This window comes from Squalius cephalus (genome assembly GCF_949319135.1).
Source record: "Squalius cephalus genome assembly, chromosome: 4".
Taxonomy (NCBI): Eukaryota; Metazoa; Chordata; class Actinopteri; order Cypriniformes; family Leuciscidae; genus Squalius; species Squalius cephalus.
In genome coordinates this window covers 40756773-40775433 of record NC_137125.1, presented here as the reverse complement: position 1 = coordinate 40775433, position 18661 = coordinate 40756773, and the positions used below count along the sequence as shown (strand labels likewise).

General features: G+C 37.7%; 1 protein-coding gene across 2 annotated transcripts in view; it reads right to left on the bottom strand.

Annotated features, from left to right (window-relative positions):
• Positions 1-18661, bottom strand: part of snd1 (staphylococcal nuclease and tudor domain containing 1) — a 164349-nt gene that overhangs the window by 121911 nt on the left and 23777 nt on the right. For both annotated transcript variants that reach the window (XM_079869438.1, XM_079869439.1), the window contains exons 11-12: positions 11370-11471; positions 1151-1257 (exon numbers count right to left, since the gene is read on the bottom strand). In XM_079869438.1, the coding sequence (XP_079725564.1) occupies positions 1151-1257; positions 11370-11471 (209 nt within the window). The remainder of the gene's footprint in view (positions 1-1150; positions 1258-11369; positions 11472-18661) is intronic.

The following is an 18661-nucleotide window of genomic DNA, read 5'->3' as shown; positions in this document are numbered from 1 at the left end:
GCCATGAATTTGTACAGATCTATGATCAGTTCAGGCTCCTAAAATATTTATGGCATTATGGGAAAACCTGGAAAGAGCTGATTCCGAATCAGCGAAGAGTCAAGATGCGGCAAAGCAGCTGAGCCCTCAGGCGATGTGACCACCTGTTACCCACAATGCTCTAATGCCAAGCACTGGGGCACGGTTGGGTAATCACAGCCTGAGGCGCAGTGCCACCCCAGACTTATGTGCCTGGCCTCGCTTACCCTAACAAGGGACAGTGTGCTCACACATCCACATCACATGAGTGAACAAGAATCATTTGAATTCATAGAGTCGTCAAAAAAGGTAGTAACGCCTTTGTCGGTCATGATTTTGAAGGTGATTGTTAGAGAGTGTTTAGAAACATTTCATTTGACTCCTTTTCTTTTTTAGTGACATGTTTCTTTTGCTGTTGGTTGTTGAATAAGACAACCCACATTTGAAGAGTGATAGCAAATGTGTGAGGAATAGACTGACATTTAAAGTCATTATTTAATCAGTCTGGATGATTAATGAACAGATCAGACTGATGTGGTTCAAGTTCAACACAATGACTAGATCCAGACGCAGCAGTTTACAGCTCATTGGAGGGGAAGATATTCAGTGAATAATTACTTAATTTTTGGTTTATTCTTACACAATCACCATCATTTTACCTGAAACGTAGCACATGAGTTAAAATAGCTTTTAAAAGTTTGAGGTCAGTAGGATTTTATGAACTTTCCACAAAATCAGCAGCACAACTGTTGTCAACATTGATAAGAAATGTTTCTTGAGCACCAAATCAGCATTTTAGAATGATTTCTGAAGGATCATGTGACACTGAAGACTTGGGGTAATGATGCTGAAAATTCAGCTTTGCAATCACGTTAATGAAAACTACACATAAAAAAATATATTAAAATAGAAAAGTTATATTAAATTGTAATAATATTTCACAATATTACTGTTTTTACTATTTTTTATTTTAAAAAACCTGTTTTGGTGAATAGTAGTGTATATGGACCAATTTAGGCTTCTTTATCAATGTCTGTAAGGTACAAAAAACCTTAGTGGGAGTAGGTGGTTTTCAAAAATAGGTTAAAAAGCATAACTTTGTACAGATTTAGTAACTGGCTACTATACTCACATTCCTCCAATGGTTACTGTAGCACAGGTACGCTCTGGGAAAGCCGGAACGCCACCCGTTTCCGTGGCACTGGTGGCAGCTCTTATGTAATCGACTGTGACGTTAACCTGCAAAGATACAAAACAAAATGGTTAAAATCACCAACGGAGTCGATGAAGGGTCAAGAAACACTGCCTACATACACACACTTTTATAAGGCTGTCAGGGGCTTGACTATTGAGATAAATTGACCACTGAAGCTACATGTGAGGACACGGAGAACTGCACTGTAACCCTGTTTTATGATGTCGCATTAAACATGACAGAATTACGCCAAGAAAGAGCAACACATCAAACTCTGAATTTGATATCTTTGTACAGGATTGCAAATCAAGCGAAAAGCTGGCTGTAAAGGGAAAAAAATGGATTACAGGCCTTTCAGGGTGGACAAATTGTGTTAGGGCATCTAGCGAGAGGTTTGGTGTGTGCGTGTGTGTACAAGCATGACTGTGGGCTACTTTTCAAGGTCACCCTGAGTCAGTGTGAATCATGTCAGGCTAGACCATAGATCTCCCCAGAGGAAGCCAGACCAAACATGGAAACTGTTTATCACAAGTGAAAAAAAGAGGCGGGGACCGGTAACCATTTCGCTTGATGGCAATAGAGGAAAGTGGAAGGGAAGAGGATAACTAAACCTGATTATTTCACACCAAACTGCTTCAGGTTAAGAAATCGACTCCATTTGTGTCAAACTCTCTCTGAGGTCATTGGATCATCCCGGAGGGGCCATCGCATGCAGTGTATTCTTGTTAGCTCTGAGCAAATAAAGAAGCCGCGTTGAGATATTCAGAGATAGGAGACTGTGATCCAGCCAATTCCGTTCAATCAGTTCAGAGCAAACAGAGGGTTGGAAGCTAATCTGAAATAGTAAGCCGGATCTCCCATCTGTCTTGACATGCAGGGGGGAAGATCAGTCATTAATCGGGATGGCACCAATAACAACCCAAGGACGAAGACTTCACGTGACCGACTGCTCAACCATTGTCCTATTGGAGTGTATGGATTGATTGCATCCTGACCACAATGCATTAGTGCATGTGTAAAACTGCCTCATAGAAATGAGGCACCACTAATGTGTCAAAGCATCTCCCTCCAATCTAAAGGATATGTGAACCATATGTACAGGAACAACAATTAATTTCAGTCTAAAACTAAGCTCTACCCTAGTAAATTTGGAGATGATTTCTTTCTGAATCCTTCCCAGGTTGTTGGCAGAGAATTTTGAGAGGTTGTGGTTTGTGCGGAAAGTTTTACGACCTAGGGTGTACAACAAAGTGCACTCAATGTCACTTAAACTAGGTTTTGTAGAGTAGAGACCGACCGATAATCTGTCTGACCAATATTTGTTACTATTATTCACGTTTGTCACCTTAAATTAGAAATGGATTCTTTAAAATCGGCTAACGTTAAATCAAAGCCTTTAGTTTATGTCGATTGCATTCGACACTGCATTCGATTGCACTTTTTCACCATTTCCAATTTTCGATCTTCAGACCAAGCCAACAAAAAGTTATGGAATTCAATTTGATTAGTCAAACCATTCTCGAATAACACAAACAAATTTGATGGCAAGCAAGGCTGGTGAGGCTGTATTTGTGCAACTTTTTAATGTATTTAAACCAAACTTTAGAATAAACATGGCCTGAGGGTACATCTAAACGGTTTGGTCAAAAATAACGAGACCAGATTCTTTTGATGTGGCATCCGGAGTCTTAACAGGTGAAGCAACTCTGTATAAGTACTATTAGAAATGACTCAAGAATGACTCAAGAATGAATTAGTTCTTGTTATAATTACTTTAAATATCAGCCAAATCATTCTCAAATGAAAAATCTAGTTTAACAAATTGGATAACTAGTTTTATAGGCTAAATAATTTTGCAAACAAATAGATACATAAAAATATATTTTCCTTTATTCCAGTAGTATATTGAATATTTATTCAAATTAAACTGAAAAAAAAAAAAAAAAAAATATATATATATATATATATATATATATATATATATATATATATATATATATATATATATATATATATATATATATATATATATATATATATATATATATATATATATATATATATAACAATTCTGTATTACATAAGACACTTAAACATTTAAAATATCGCTGAAAGTGCTATTCTTTAAATTTTAGGAAGCAAAACCAAAATTACTAAGTGAATTAACTGTTCTGATTTCTTACCCACCTATAATGGTAAACGATGGTGCTCACATTAAGACAAACGTACTCAGTTCTGTTCTACATAATATAATGTGAAAGTAGATTTACAGAATTGTGACATGGCACAATAAGGCAAAGGCCCCGTCCACACTACTGCGTTTTAGTTTAGAAACAGAGAATTAAAACGAATACGATCTCCGTCCACACCAGCTGCGTATTAGAATTGATCTCAGTCCACATTAAAACGACTGAAAACGCGGATCACGTGACCATTCAACACTGGGCATGTGCGTGCCGGTGTAAACCTAGAGACTTTCAAACATCAAAATGTCATTTATTAATATGTATTTGTGTCAAAATGACATATAAACAACTTTGCCTATTCTATTTTGCCTGGAAACGCTTCCAACACGCTTGCGTGTCGCATGAAAAATAGGCGTCCGTTCTATTTCTAGCATGCACGCGTTTTCCGCGCGAGCCGCGCCTGAGATGCGGCAGTTTCTTACTGTAAGAAACTGTTCCAGCGGGTGGAGTTTACTGGTACTGAATACCTGTGTATACTCCATGACTGATGACACCCAATCATAGAGCCGAGCGTGAATCTCTGCGTCATCGTTTCTAAAGTTTTGACCCGTCTTCACTAAAACACCCACCCACCCTCAAAATGCAAAACGGGGTCGGCAGCGTTTCTAAACTTCTCCGTTTTAGGTCTTCGTTTTTGCCGTTTTAGTCTGGACGGGAGGTGCAAACGTAGCAAAAGGTCTCAGTTTCTAAACAAAAACGCAGTAGTGTGGATGGGGCCAAAGGGTGAGAAAGTTATATGCTCTGAACTAATTCCTAAAGTTGGAATTCAATCCATTTATCCCCATTCAATTCATTTGCCTCAAAATGACAATGTAACTCAGTCTAATGGACATAATGGAAGTTCATTAGGTGGGGGAAACCTGTGGACACTCATTTTCTTACCCCAGGAGTTTAGTGCTTCATCAACAAATAAAGCACAAAATAATTGCATTTTCATCCCCTACTTCTACTTCTCTCCAGTTCCCTTTCTGAAAGGCAAAGACAGCTCTGCACCATTGGGCAGGAGTAATGAGCTTGGTTGAACGACAACATGCCCTTCTTAAGAAACACAAAGCGCAAACGATTCCCGCTCGTTCAGAGGAACAAAAGTGCTTATGAAGAAACAAAACGAATGAGAAAAGAAAGAAGAAGTGGCCCATTTGGGAAGTAGATGACAGATTAAATGGGCTTTTAGAAATATCCCTGAATAGAAAGATCTGACCAAAGGACAACAGCAATGGAGGGTTTGAAAAATGCCCAGACAGAACCAGGAGGAAGAGGATGACGAAGACAGAAATGGTGCTAATGGCATCCCGCAAAACAGAGACAGATCCACTGAAATGTCCAGGGAAATGCAAAAAGATTGAGCTGGTCCATTCACAGCAATGTATAGATGCTTTCACACCTGGTTTGACTGCTTTGTCCAAACTAGAAATGGATTCACCCCCTCCCCTACTGGATTCTTTACACATTGTACTTTAGGGTAAAACGGTGGTATGTTTGAATCATCAGCACGAATACCACCATGAGTAATTGGATTATGACTCAGGAGGAGGAGATGCCAGCTTCACCGTTTATGTTTTTGTCAATATGATTTATCAGTATGATTCTGAGCGATATAGCAAAAGCTATATTAAAAAAAAAACAAAAAAAAAAAACTTATAGCACATAGGAAAGCATGCATGTTTGTCTGCCACAGATGTATTGCAAGAAACGCAAAAGCATGTGAACTGCTCTCTGAACGCAGTTTATCTGGAGACAAGCAGGTATGACATTATGTATGACAAGGAGCATGCAAAAGCTGCAAAATTACAACAGACCACACTATATACAGTGAGGAAAATAAGTATTTGAACACCCTGCTATTTTGCAAGTTCTCCCACTTGGAAATCATGGAGGGGTCTGAAATTGTCATCGTAGGTACATGTCCACTGTGAGAGACATAATCTAAAAAAAAAAATCCAGAAATCACAATATATGATTTTTGAACTATTTATTTGTATGACACAGCTGCAAATAAGTATTTGAACACCTGTCTATCAGCTAGAATTCTGACCCTCAAAGACCTGTTAGTCTGCCTTTTTAAAATGTCCACCTCCACTCCATTTATTATCCTAAATTAGATGCACCTGTTTGAGGTCGTTAGCTGCATAAAGACACCTGTCCACCCCATACAATCAGTAAGAATCCAACTACTAACATGGCCAAGACCAAAGAGCTGTCCAAAGACACTAGAGACAAAATTGTACACCTCCACAAGGCTGGAAAGGGCTACGGGGAAATTGCCAAGCAGCTTGGTGAAAAAAGGTCCACTGTTGGAGCAATAGTTAGAAAATGGAAGCAGCTAAACATGATTGTCAATCTCCCTCGGACTGGGGCTCCATGCAAGATCTCACCTCGTGGGGTCTCAATGATCCTAAGAAAGGTGATAAATCAGCCCAGAACAACACGGGAGGAGCTGGTCAATGACCTGAAAAGAGCTAGGACCACCGAAACGGTTACTGTTGGTAATACACTAAGACGTCATGGTTTGAAATCATGCATGGCACGGAAGGTTCCCCTGCTTAAACCAGCACATGTCAAGGCCCGTCTTAAGTTTGCCAATGACCATTTGGATGATCCAGAGGAGTCTTGGGAGAAAGTCATGTGGTCAGATGAGACCAAAATAGAACTTTTTGGTCATAATTCCACTAAACGTGTTTGGAGGAAGAAGAATGATGAGTACCATCCCAAGAACACCATCCCTACTGTGAAGCATGGGGGTGGTAGCATCATGCTTTGGGGGTGTTTTTCTGCACATGGGACAGGGCGACTGCACTGTATTATGGAGAGGATGACCGGGGCCATGTATTGCGAGATTTTGGGGAACAACCTCCTTCCCTCAGTTAGAGCATTGAAGATGGGTCGAGGCTGGGTCTTCCAACATGACAATGACCCGAAGCACACAGCCAGAATAACCAAGGAGTGGCTCTGTAAGAAGCATATCAAGGTTCTGGCGTGGCCTAGCCAGTCTCCAGACCTAAACCCAATAGAGAATCTTTGGAGGGAGCTCAAACTCCGTGTTTCTCAGCGACAGCCCAGAAACCTGACTGATCTAGAGAAGATCTGTGTGGAGGAGTGGGCCAAAATCCCTCCTGCAGTGTGTGCAAACCTGGTGAAAAACTACAGGAAACGTTTGACCTCTGTAATTGCAAACAAAGGCTACTGTACCAAATATTAACATTGATTTTCTCAGGTGTTCAAATACTTATTTGCAACTGTATCATACAAATAAATAGTTAAAAAATCATACATTGTGATTTCTGGATTTTTTTTTTTAGATTATGTCTCTCACAGTGGACATGCACCTACGATGACAATTTCAGACCCCTCCATGATTTCTAAGTGGGAGAACTTGCAAAATAGCAGGGTGTTCAAATACTTATTTTCCTCACTGTATATATATAAATAAAAAATACAGACATTCTGCAACCAATGTCATCCAGATTGAATGACTAAGTCGGTTCTTAACAATACAGGACGATTGTTGTTGTTGTTGTTGTTGTTGTTGATAAAATTATTTAATACAAATATTTTCTATTATTCTTATTAGCACTATCATTACTATTGTTAGCATTAAAAATGATATAGCATTAAGTGTGTATTAATCATTTATATCATTATTGTACAATTGTTTATGAATTCATAATTTTATTGTTAAATTATTAAAATACATTATCATTATTTGTATTAGTATTATTAGTAAATAAATGTATTGATGTTTATTATATTACTAATTGTATTACTACAAAACAATAGTATTAAATTCTTATTCACATTATTTAATTCTTATTAAATTAATAATTTAATCATTAATGATTAAATTAATCATTGCTATTATTAATAATAAATCATTTTACATTTTCATTGCTGTGGTATAATGATCATTTATTAGTGTCAAAAAGCTACAATAATTTTTTTCTTTTTTAAATAGTTATAGCAGGAATAAAAATTAAAAAAAAGGTTCTCTAGGTATGCTTGACACTTGTTAGGAATGCCAAAAAAGCTTTTATACCGACCAGACTTGGATCACAAACGGACACGGTTCCACACCAAAAGCTCTAGTGTGAATGTATCTTATGAGATGTGCAGTCAAACCTGCTCTCGGCAAGCTTAAGTCCCTGTGAGTGGAGTCTAATGCGGTGAGGGTAGGTGTAGTCAGGAAACTCTGTAATACATATTTCATGGATTAAAAGTGAGCTGCTAGTCTCACATGCCACTGTAATTCCCTCTAAAGCAGAAGCCAAAGTGGAAAAAAAAGATGAATGAAGTCTGCACAGCTCTGCCGTGGCTGCATCAATGTGCATCAGGGAAACATGAGAAAACTCAGCACGTCCTCTTCCATACAAATGAACAAACTAATAAACAAAGCAGAACTTATGAAACATACCTGCATAAACACAGACATCAAACACTTAACACTGACATTCCAGTCAGTCACTGCCTCTTGTTCACACCTCTTATACACACACACACACAAACACTCACACCCACATAACAGGAGGCACTTTGAGCGGGCAGGATTATCCAAACGTGCTCTTTCCTGATAAGTGGATTAATGCAACATTTTCATTTGACTTTTTTGCTGAGGCAGAGACCCTCTACAGAGGCGCTACTTAGAAAGTTAGCCAAATCTAGCTTTGGATTATGTCACAGGGAAGTTCTGTTTCAATACCGAGAGGAGAAAATGCACTTCTGCACAGATTTTCTTCCATTACCCACTGCTGGTGAATGCCACTCATTCTCTCCCTCCTTTCAAAGGAAGGAAACGCGATCTGAAATGGACGCCTCGCTCCAAGTTCTTCCGTTCCAGAGCTGTGACTCACTGGGGCTTGGATGGAGATTCTCTCCCTCCTTTCCTTTCATCTTCTCGTTCATTGTGCCGTCGAACTGATATTGATCACATACTGGCTGAGATTTTAAAAAGTTGACCTTCGACCTCTCCGAGGGATGTTAAAGTGACAGAAAATTGATGCAACGTCGACAAATCCAATATTGAGTCAGCTCAAGCTCTCCTACTAATACTCTGGAAACAAAAGTCAGGTACTACTTACCCCTCCTGACTAGCTGGGATGCAGCATGTAGAGAACAAATGGCATCTTAAATGCCAGAAAAACTCAAAATCAAAAGATTCTGGGCATAAAATCATCCTTCTGCCCTGATCTGGCAGATATGAGCCATTAGATTTCTATTTTTCCAGCAACAAAACAATCAGTCTTTAACAATTACCCGATTTCATAGTTACGAACTTCTATAATTGCACAGATTTAATTTAACTTTATAACAGTTGGAACACAATTTTCCACGGCGGTTGCCAGGGCAGCAGGGGAGATGCTAAAACATGGCATGTCTCAGTACAAGGCCTCATCCTCGCACCACATCGTGTCCTAGCAACAACTAAAGAAAGCTGACAAGAGCCTGATTGCATTTTATTTAAAAATTCATTGCTGTAACCACCATCAACCTGATGTTCACAATAGTGGTCGATCAACATGCGTTTCAATGACCTCTGCTTTAACTTTTGCAATTGTTCCATCCCAATACTGAATATCTGGTTACAACCTCAATCTAATCAAAACATTTTTTTTTTTAAAAAGCAGGAATATTTCCTTTACAGAAATATTTAGATGCTACTTTTGACTCTAAAGATTGAGGATGATTAATTCCATACACTACTAATTTAAGTCAAAGCACTTCTGTGACACTTAAGCCAAAATTGAATGATTACCACACTCCTATCTTCTTGAGCTGGATAACTTCTGAATGAATTCATAAATATGCAAACAGGCATATCTTATCACACAGTGTGTTGTATAAATCCAACTATCTGTTACCGCTGAGTGCATACACGGGAAATGCAAAACTCTGATCTGAGGCAAAACTCGCTGCTTTCCATTTTCCCTCTCTAGTGTCAGAATATTTGAATGATTCCAGGTCAGTGAACCAGACTTCTGTAAAAAGAAGAGGCAATAAAATATTGGTTTCTAGGAGCCTTACGATCATACAAGGGCAATATGAAGCTGCATAGTAATCCACACGTCTGGTGATCATTTATGAGAAAATGTCTGCGTGTGAGGAAATGTGCATTCATATTTCTTTGGTGTTAAATCAAGTGGGCTTGGCAGGCTGGGCTTTTCGTTATTATGCACATAAACACTGAATTGTCTGGGTGAGAAAAGTCATGAATAGACAATAATGTGCAGCTACACAATCTGTCTATCATACTTTAATGAGTCCCAATAAGACAGAATTTTCAGAACATCCCACACCAGTGTATACCCTGCTGTCCCAATTAAAACTGCAACTATTGATACAAAGTATCTCTGTTTGCTATGAGTGACAGATGGAATCACTTCATGTTTACTTTAAAATATATTTTTTTAAATCACCCCATGTGCTTAAAGTGATAGTTCACCCAAAAATGAAAATTATCACATTAATTACTTACCCTCATGTCGTTCATCTTCGGAACACAAAAAAGGATTTTTTTTTTTTTTTTTATAAAATTAACTTCACTGGTTCTTTCGGAAGCTCAAACGAGCTCCGTAACACATGAGAATGAACCTCATACACGTCAAGCGAACATGCTTCCGTTTATCACAACTGAAGCCTAAATTCAATCTGTTCATCATACAAAGCGATCGAGTCTCTTCAGAAAATGTTGGACTAAACTGCTCAATTCATATGGATTATTTTTATGATCTCTTTATGAACTTTCTGAAAAATTTAAGGTGGTAGTTGCTTAGCTGTCAATGGAGGGACAGAAAGCTCTCAAATTTCATCAAAAAAATCTTAATTTCTGTTCCGAAGATGAACGAAAGTCTTACGGGTGTGGAACGACATGAGGGTGAAGGTGACAGAACTTTCATTTTTGGGCGAACTATCCCTTTAATACAGATTCCTGCTTTCTGTGAGTGATTCATTCATGCATGGTAATCCAGTGATTACAGTGAAGATTCCAGTGATAAAATGTCAATTGATAATTGTACATTTTTCTATAATTTATCGCGAATAATCATACCCATCATTAAAGTTAATATTAAAGTTAACCTTATTAAAGTACACTAAAGCTACAAAAGTTATTCAGTCAAGAGCAGTGTGATTTTTCTCTTAGTCTTGTTCTTTGATTAACATTGAGACTGACAGAAACAGGTTTATTAGGCTGCTGTCACTTTAAGACCTGACATTCATAACACTGATCTGACATCCTATTTTCTACTCTTTACATTCATTTAACACTTTAAGTCATTTATGACTCTGCTTACGAGGATACTCGACAAAACAGGAATTTCACATAATTGTGTTTGTCCATTCAAGAATATATATTTTTAACACGGTAACACAGCCCTAAAATAATTTCCTTATATCTATATATCTTGAATCAAAATGTAATAACTTGCTTCACCTTAGAAACAACTTTCCTTTTCTAGCCCCTTTAATTTTTCAACCCATCCCCTTCAAACATCTGTCATATAGAGACTTTATTATGCAATTAATTTATAATGGGTACATTTTTCTTTATCTTTTGGAACATGATGAAGATCTAATAAATAAAAATACAGATAGAATATTGTGGAGAATAAGTATTGCAAATATACTGTATGACTGCAACAGCCCTAGTGTGCACATATTTGTGTGTAAATACATGAACAGTTCACGTCAATGTCCTGTGCTTTGCCATTCTTTGTTTTCTTCAAATATAAATAATTTGTGGTTCTATGAATAAAGTCGATATGTTCAAGGTCTGTTTGGTGAATGTGCTTAGTAACTCCAAACAGAATACAGAAACTCAGAAAGAAAGCAACTCCGCTTCCATATGCAATGGACAGAAAAACACATGGAAGAAAACTTTTATACAGAAACAACCATAAGGCAGAATGTCACAGTCTCACCTTCTTGCCAATGAGCTTCTTTCTCAAGAATTCCCGTGCCTCAAACATGTAAGGAATGTCGTAGAGTGGACGGAAACGCTTGTCTTTGTCCTTGTTCTTCTCCTGTAGAGTCAGATAGAATAGGCAAAAAGAGAAAGAAAGACAGACAGACAGAAGAAAAGTCAATATCACAAATGAAAAATAGCCTTCATCCCAAACAGGCACAACATTTAATCACTTGCTGAGAGTCTCATATGACTTCCTTTCAAAAATGAGCTTCCTGTCTTCATCCCCTTCTCCATCTCTTTCCAATTTTACCATTTTCTTAATACCCAATATCCTTCCTTTTCCCACACAGCCATGCTAATGTGTCAGGATTGGTAGATGACACGTCTCATTGTCTCGATCTCTTGGTGTGCCAGGCATGTGACTCCACTAGCTATACGAGATGCTCTCACTGCCACACACATTGATATACTAGAAATAGAACCTCATTTACATTTTTCATAAGAAAGCGAAAAAAGGCTGTTATTTTCCCAGAGAAACGCCAACAAAAAAAAAAAAGCACTCAGTATGCTCAATATTCGATCCGGTTTCGCAGCTGAGGCCATGAAAGTATGAATTAACACACAACATGCAGAGCCACTCTGCGTAAAATAGGAAAAAGGTTATTTTGGTGTTGTGGAAAGGAACACTTAACAAATGGCTGCATCTTTTTTCAATGAATCAGTAGATCCAGTTAATAAAACCAGTTTGATTTGCTCATGTTTTGGACTGAATCGGTTCTCAAGTTAAAATGACTGATTCAATGATCAACTGTTGTTAACAGCCTGTTTTAGAGAAAAGTTATTAGGGAATAAAGACTTTTGTTGGCCAAACAAACTATTGCATTACTTTGAAATACCTGAAATAAAGTGCACAAGTAGTTTGGGCCACTTTTATGGGTTTTAAAACTCTTAGGAAAGCTCTGCTTCCCATTTATTGTATCTGTATGGAAAAAGGAAACCAGTAGATTAATTTCAAGAAACTTAGTGAGACAGAACGACAAGTGTAAGCTAATTTTATTTTTCAGTGAACTATCCCTTTAAGAATCATATGCCTATTTTGCTCTACAGCTACTGAATTTTTTGGAATTGGCTCATTCCGGGCAAAAACTTGCTTGAAGGAAAAACATAAGCAAGAGCAGAAATAAACTAGAGAGAGACTACAAACAACACAGTCAGGATGAGGCGTAGCTTGTGGGAAAGAAGGGAGAGATCAGACTGTTAACCTCAAGGACCAAATCTTACGGCGAATAAAAGCATATTGACTTTAAAAAGCATAAATCTCCAAAATGTTTAAATCCTCACGCTCTGATTCCAGTGAACATTTATCTGTGCAGCAAATAACTCACCTAAAACCACATCATCTGCACCCACGTGGTCTGATATTTGATATAAAATAAAACCGTATCGACCACCCACTTTCTGTGCTTAATGTGCAGAGACATCTTTCAGGACGGCTAAAGAACTGTGCCGATGGAATATAATACAGACAGAAACCCCTGACGGTGAAAGAGAGGACAACCCGTTTTGAGCCCGCCTATAAATATCCACGGCAATTCCTTTCCCCCCCGAGCAAGAAAAGCAGAGGGAGGCCATGCAGTCTTGTGTTAGAGTGCGTGTGTTTTTGTGTAAGTGTTGGTAAGAGCGAGCATTCGGGGTTTTGCTAGTTGATCATGAATGTCAGCAAGCATGTTACATGCACAAATACAGCAATCTGTGCATTTGTTTTCAATACGATTTCAATACGGGTTAATGTACTTGGAGCTGTAACATGCAAGTGCCATATGTCACTGATTAAAAAAACTCAGTCTTAAACAATGAACACATTCAATATTTTCATCTCATTATGTCCACGAGGCAGCTGTAACAGTGCTGAATAGCAAAATCAGTGTCGATTGTCGAGATAAAAAGTCTTTGTCATTGTATTGAGCAACTCAAGTGTGTTCTGTGAAGACGCGGAAGGCTGGTTACTGAACCGTGCGAGGAGAAATGAGGATTTCTTCGCCTGGCTGACATGCTGATTTTTTCCTGTCACTGGCTGCTAAAAATGACGGTTTGGTTGCATGCGGTGAGAACGGTTTCATTCTGCAAAGGCTAACAGGACAGAACAAGACCTGTGCAACCATCAGTCAGGTACGATAAGCAAACCAATCATGCGTTGCTACATTAAGGAAAACTGACAAACTAGTACTACACTTAAAGGTGCAGTGTGCAATCTCCCCTGTTTAACACTGTTGATATTTGAAATCAACCCAAACAACACACCCCTCTCTTCATTGAAGCCTCAATGAAGAGAGGGGTGTGTTGTTTGGCTCTAGAGATTAGGGGAGTGAGGTTTACCTGCACAGCTCTCACTAGCTGGTATCCGCTCCACACGCATTGCAAGAGTAGATGTCTATTTACCGTAGCAGAAGCGAAGCAAAATAATGCTTCACACGGTATACAAGAGTAAATGGACTCAAAACTGTTCTGTTATTATAGCTAGCATTACAACAACAGCATTTATGTGAAACCGTAAAAACCAATGCTACTCAATGTTAGTTAACTTATATGGAATTTTCATTTACTTGCCCTAATGTTTTAAATCAGTATGATTTTCTTACAGCGGGTCTTTTTTCAAAACGTGGACTGGTGCTGTTGATCTATAAAAATAGTTCCATATCTATATTACATCTCTGCACAAAGTTAAAGCTCCAATATGTAACAATTTTGTAATAAAATTTCCGAAAATAACTTGCACAGTGTGATATATTTCCTCCAGTTGCGTACTCAAAAGTCTCCAAAGATTTTTTATTTCAGAGAAATTCCGATTTTAAATAACTGTCCGTCCCGGAAAAGAAATGTCGCCTCTCAGTGACGCAATGTCCGCACTATCCTTTTTTTCCGGTGTGGACCATGTGATATTCCACCACACCGGAATATCACATGGTCAAATATGGCGAGTATTGAAGTGCCAACAAAACGAAAGCGTCCATATTCGGATACACGCAGACTGTGTGACAAACGGAGGAATAAAACCCGGATAAATATCGGCCAGGCGTTTTCGAGATGGAGAGAGCTGCGCGACAATCTTGGACTTGACAGATACTCTGCTCTCGCGAGTGTATTGATAGACAGGTAAGCAAATCTATTTTTTTTTTATTGTACAAGTAACGTAATAGTTACAGTAAAGATGATTTTAATAGATATGAATTACACCACATGCCTGTAATAATATAGCATAACATTTCACGTTCCTTGCAGTTCATTAATTTTGATGACATAAAATAATACGATCAGACATACAGGTAATACAAAAACGAATAAATTACCTCACCCGTGATCATGATTCATTAATTCCATTTAGATACATCGCTAGATGGTGAAAACGCATTAAAAACGACATCTCCCATCGTCACCTCCTTCATAGCGTCATCAAGCTTCGCCTTTGTTATTGTTGGAAACTGCGCCCTCTTGTGGGGAAATTTTTTTTACATATTGGAGCTTTAAGTCTGACCATCTTCTCTCCAGAACCAGTAACATAAAATTAAAAATTAAAAAAATCATTGACACAAATCTTGACCTGAACATGTGTAATTGAAGCATTGAAGTGGTTTTAAAATATAGGCCCTACCTGTCAAAATAAGAAAGTCTCTTAAAGTGTCAGATTTAGACTTCGTTTAGGATGTAAAACGTCATATGGTACCATAATGAAAAAATTTTGTATTTATGAATTAACGTTTCAGGTTATTCATTATTAAAAAAAACGTCTTAATATATTTTTTAATCATACTTGTTATAGACCCTAGCACCATTTCAGTAGATCTAAGAGAGGCTTGTCGTGCAATACACCTTAGCTCCTGATGTTTAAAATCACACACACCTCTCTCACATACAAAGGTTTCTTTGTCTCGTACCTATACGCACCACTCACATTTTCATTCCTGATTCTCTCTCTCTTTTTCTCATTAGCCAATCTCATTATCTTCAGGTGATAAATGGCCCAAGGACTCTGAAGCAGAGAGAGAGTGAGTGAGTGAAGAGCTCTCTCCACCTTCAGGGAACAACCAATCACACCCTCAACAAATACAGTGGTGCAGGGCTGACGTATTTTTGTAGGCCAAAACCCAAAAACGAGTGAGCATTTAAGCACTTCCAGTTAGTCAATGTTTTTTTTTTAAATGGGTTTTTGGTTAAATGTTTGAAATATAATATAAAATACATCTGTAATACACACTTGTGATTTTTAAAAGCTTTCATTTGTCTTTTAAAGGCAGTTGCTAACAATTGGCTAAATGGGACTACAGAGGTTGTTGAGGACATAAAACATCATTATTTGAATGGGTAAACTAAATTTTCACACTATTCTGCTTACAGACTGATATGTCAATAGCATAACTGAAGTGAAAACCTTTCAGCCTCTCGCATAAGTGCATAAGTCACGCACGGCAGTCAGAATTGGCGTATTATGACCCTCAGCATCAGTCACGGAAATCGCAATGAGCAATTTAAACTCACACAGCTGCATCAGAGATGCCTTAGAAAAATAATCAGCATTTAAGACTGAAATTACATTGCCCTCTTAAAATAAATCATCAGTGACGAACAACAGTGACGCATGGAGAAAGAGAATCATAAAAAAAGAAAGGGAGGACACAGAAAAGGGGACACAAAAAGGGGAGAACTAACAATTGAGGTGATCTTATATTTACACAAATAAATTATACATTGTCAATTATATTGTTAAAAATTTAACATGCAACTATAAAAAATAAATTCTAACCCCAAACCTTTGAACGGTAGCATTCATTTGATCAAAAATGCAGTCAAGACAGTAATATTGTAAAAATTTATAAAAATAACTGATTTCTAAATGTAATACATTTTAAAATGTAATTTATTCCTGTGATGACAGATTAAGTTCTCAAGTTAGAAATCAGAAACCATTCTAATTTGTCTTTTTTCAGGAATCTTTGATGAATACAAAGTTCAAAAGAACAGGTTATAGTATTTATTTATTTATTTATTATGTTTTAAGGTGTGTGGTACTTCATGTCTGACCTTGGGCACCCATGTGAGTTGTATTGAACCCAGAACATTCCATTACAAAAAAATAATAATTTTGTTTTACAACATCCATGGGTCATTACTCTCAAATGATTGGAAGGAAGTTCGCTAGAATTCCAAGAGTCAAGCGATCCTGAGGCAAAGCAGACTCGTCTGCAAGAAAGAGCCTAACCAACCATGTGTATGATGAGCCATGGAACCATACAGTGACCCCAGACAGAGGCCACAGGACACACATACACACACAAACAAACACATGCCTTCAACATGCAGGCACAGCAGATACACACACACACACTATGAAAAGACACAATGTGGCATTCAAACACGCACTCAGAGCACAAACACACTATGACAGCAAATGACACGGAAGAGTCATTCAATGACCGATACATTGTATATTGCTGTTTCTGCAGAGAAGACAGGGGTATGGCGGCTTCGGCTTTAAACCCAGATGTCAACATTTTCCCTGCAGTCCCCTAACACACACATACAGTGGGAGTGAGGATGACTCATTGAGCTACTCTGACATAACTCCTCCCCCTCCACATCCTTGTGAGTGCTCCTAAAACGGCTGACACCACCACGCAGCTGGAAATAGCTCGCCATGGCGCAAAAAATAAGCCTCCATCTGGCCAAGAGAGGAAGGGGGGAAATGAACGAGGAAAAGAAATTAGGCAAGGCACATGAAGTCACATTTCTCTCAAAGAGATAGTTCACCCAGTCGAACATGTCGCGATGACGACAATGCCGAAACGCCATGTGTTCAGTGTAGTAACCAAATGACGTATTTTTTTTTTTAATGCAAATATTAGTGAGTGGGCAATAAGAACAAAGTCTTACTTCATGATATGAGAAACTATTTCATGATAACGATATATGACAAGATTATTCTTATTTTTAATAAGAAAAACTAAGAAGCCAATCAAAAAACAATAAGAAAAATGAAATTCACCATTAAATCAAAATGAACAATTCTTATATTTTTATGGAATATTGCAGTGTTTATTGTAGGCTAAATGATTTATCTGTGCATATTATTTCTTAGAAATTCATGTGCCTTTGTAATATGTAATCAAAATAACTTCCTGTAATTAGACTGCTGTCACTTTAAGAACTAATGCATGGATCTAATACACTGAATTATTTTTGTTGTCACAATTTATATTAAGTGTCTTTAACTACCATGTACTTACATCAAATAAATATGTACTTATTGTATTCATGTACTGCAAAACATTTTTGCTACTATTGAGATGGGATACAGGTAAGGTTAGGGGCAGGTTTGGTGGTATGGTTTAAGAGTGGGTTAAAAGGTAAGGGAAGGATCAACAGTGTAATTATAGGTGTATTAACAGAAATTAATTACAGATGTAATTACATTACAATGTAAGTACAATGCAAAAACATGCATGCATTTAAGTGCATTGTATCAAATGATTTTTAGCTGCTTATTCCACTTAAATATTTTTAACCATGCATGTCCCAGACTTTATTTTCTCATTCAAGCATGTTTCGTTATTACTCTGAAGCTAGTACTGTGCTACATGGATATATTTGCATACCAATGTATAAATGATATAGCCAAATTTCTAACGATAGACATTATTTAAAATCACACTACCCAACCCAAGTGAAAATTACTTACATTTCCACAAAGCTAAGGTAGTATAACTTCAGAATACAATATAGCACAAAACGTTGAGGAAACTTTTTGGTGTGTGTTTTTTCCTCCTTTGTGGATAGACAGGATCAATTTAAACTGCAGTTTTATGAAAAAAGGTGCTCAAATTCTCTAAAATTATACTTCAGCTTGCTGAAGAGATGCTCAGCTACTCCTCTGTGGCGGGCCATATCTGTGGCGATGCGTGGTGCCGTAGTATCTGGCTACTGGGAGCCGTTATAACACGCTCTCGCGTGTTTATTTTTTACCATTTTGGAAGGAGTAAAATTTACATATACGTGACTTTAACAATCAGACGCATTTTGTCCAGTTTCATCTGGAAAGTTGGAATTCTATCTTTTTTTGCATTCCGATTCTGACATCCAAATGCACACCAAGAACCTTTTCCTCTAATTCCATGGATTTCGCCCATTTTCCTCTACTTGTTACCACTGTTTTTCCACCACAATGCGTGCTTAGCTGCAAGTCACGTAACTGAGATGTCTGCTCCTAAATGGTCTATAGGATCATTCAGTCAATAACAATAATAATAATAGCAA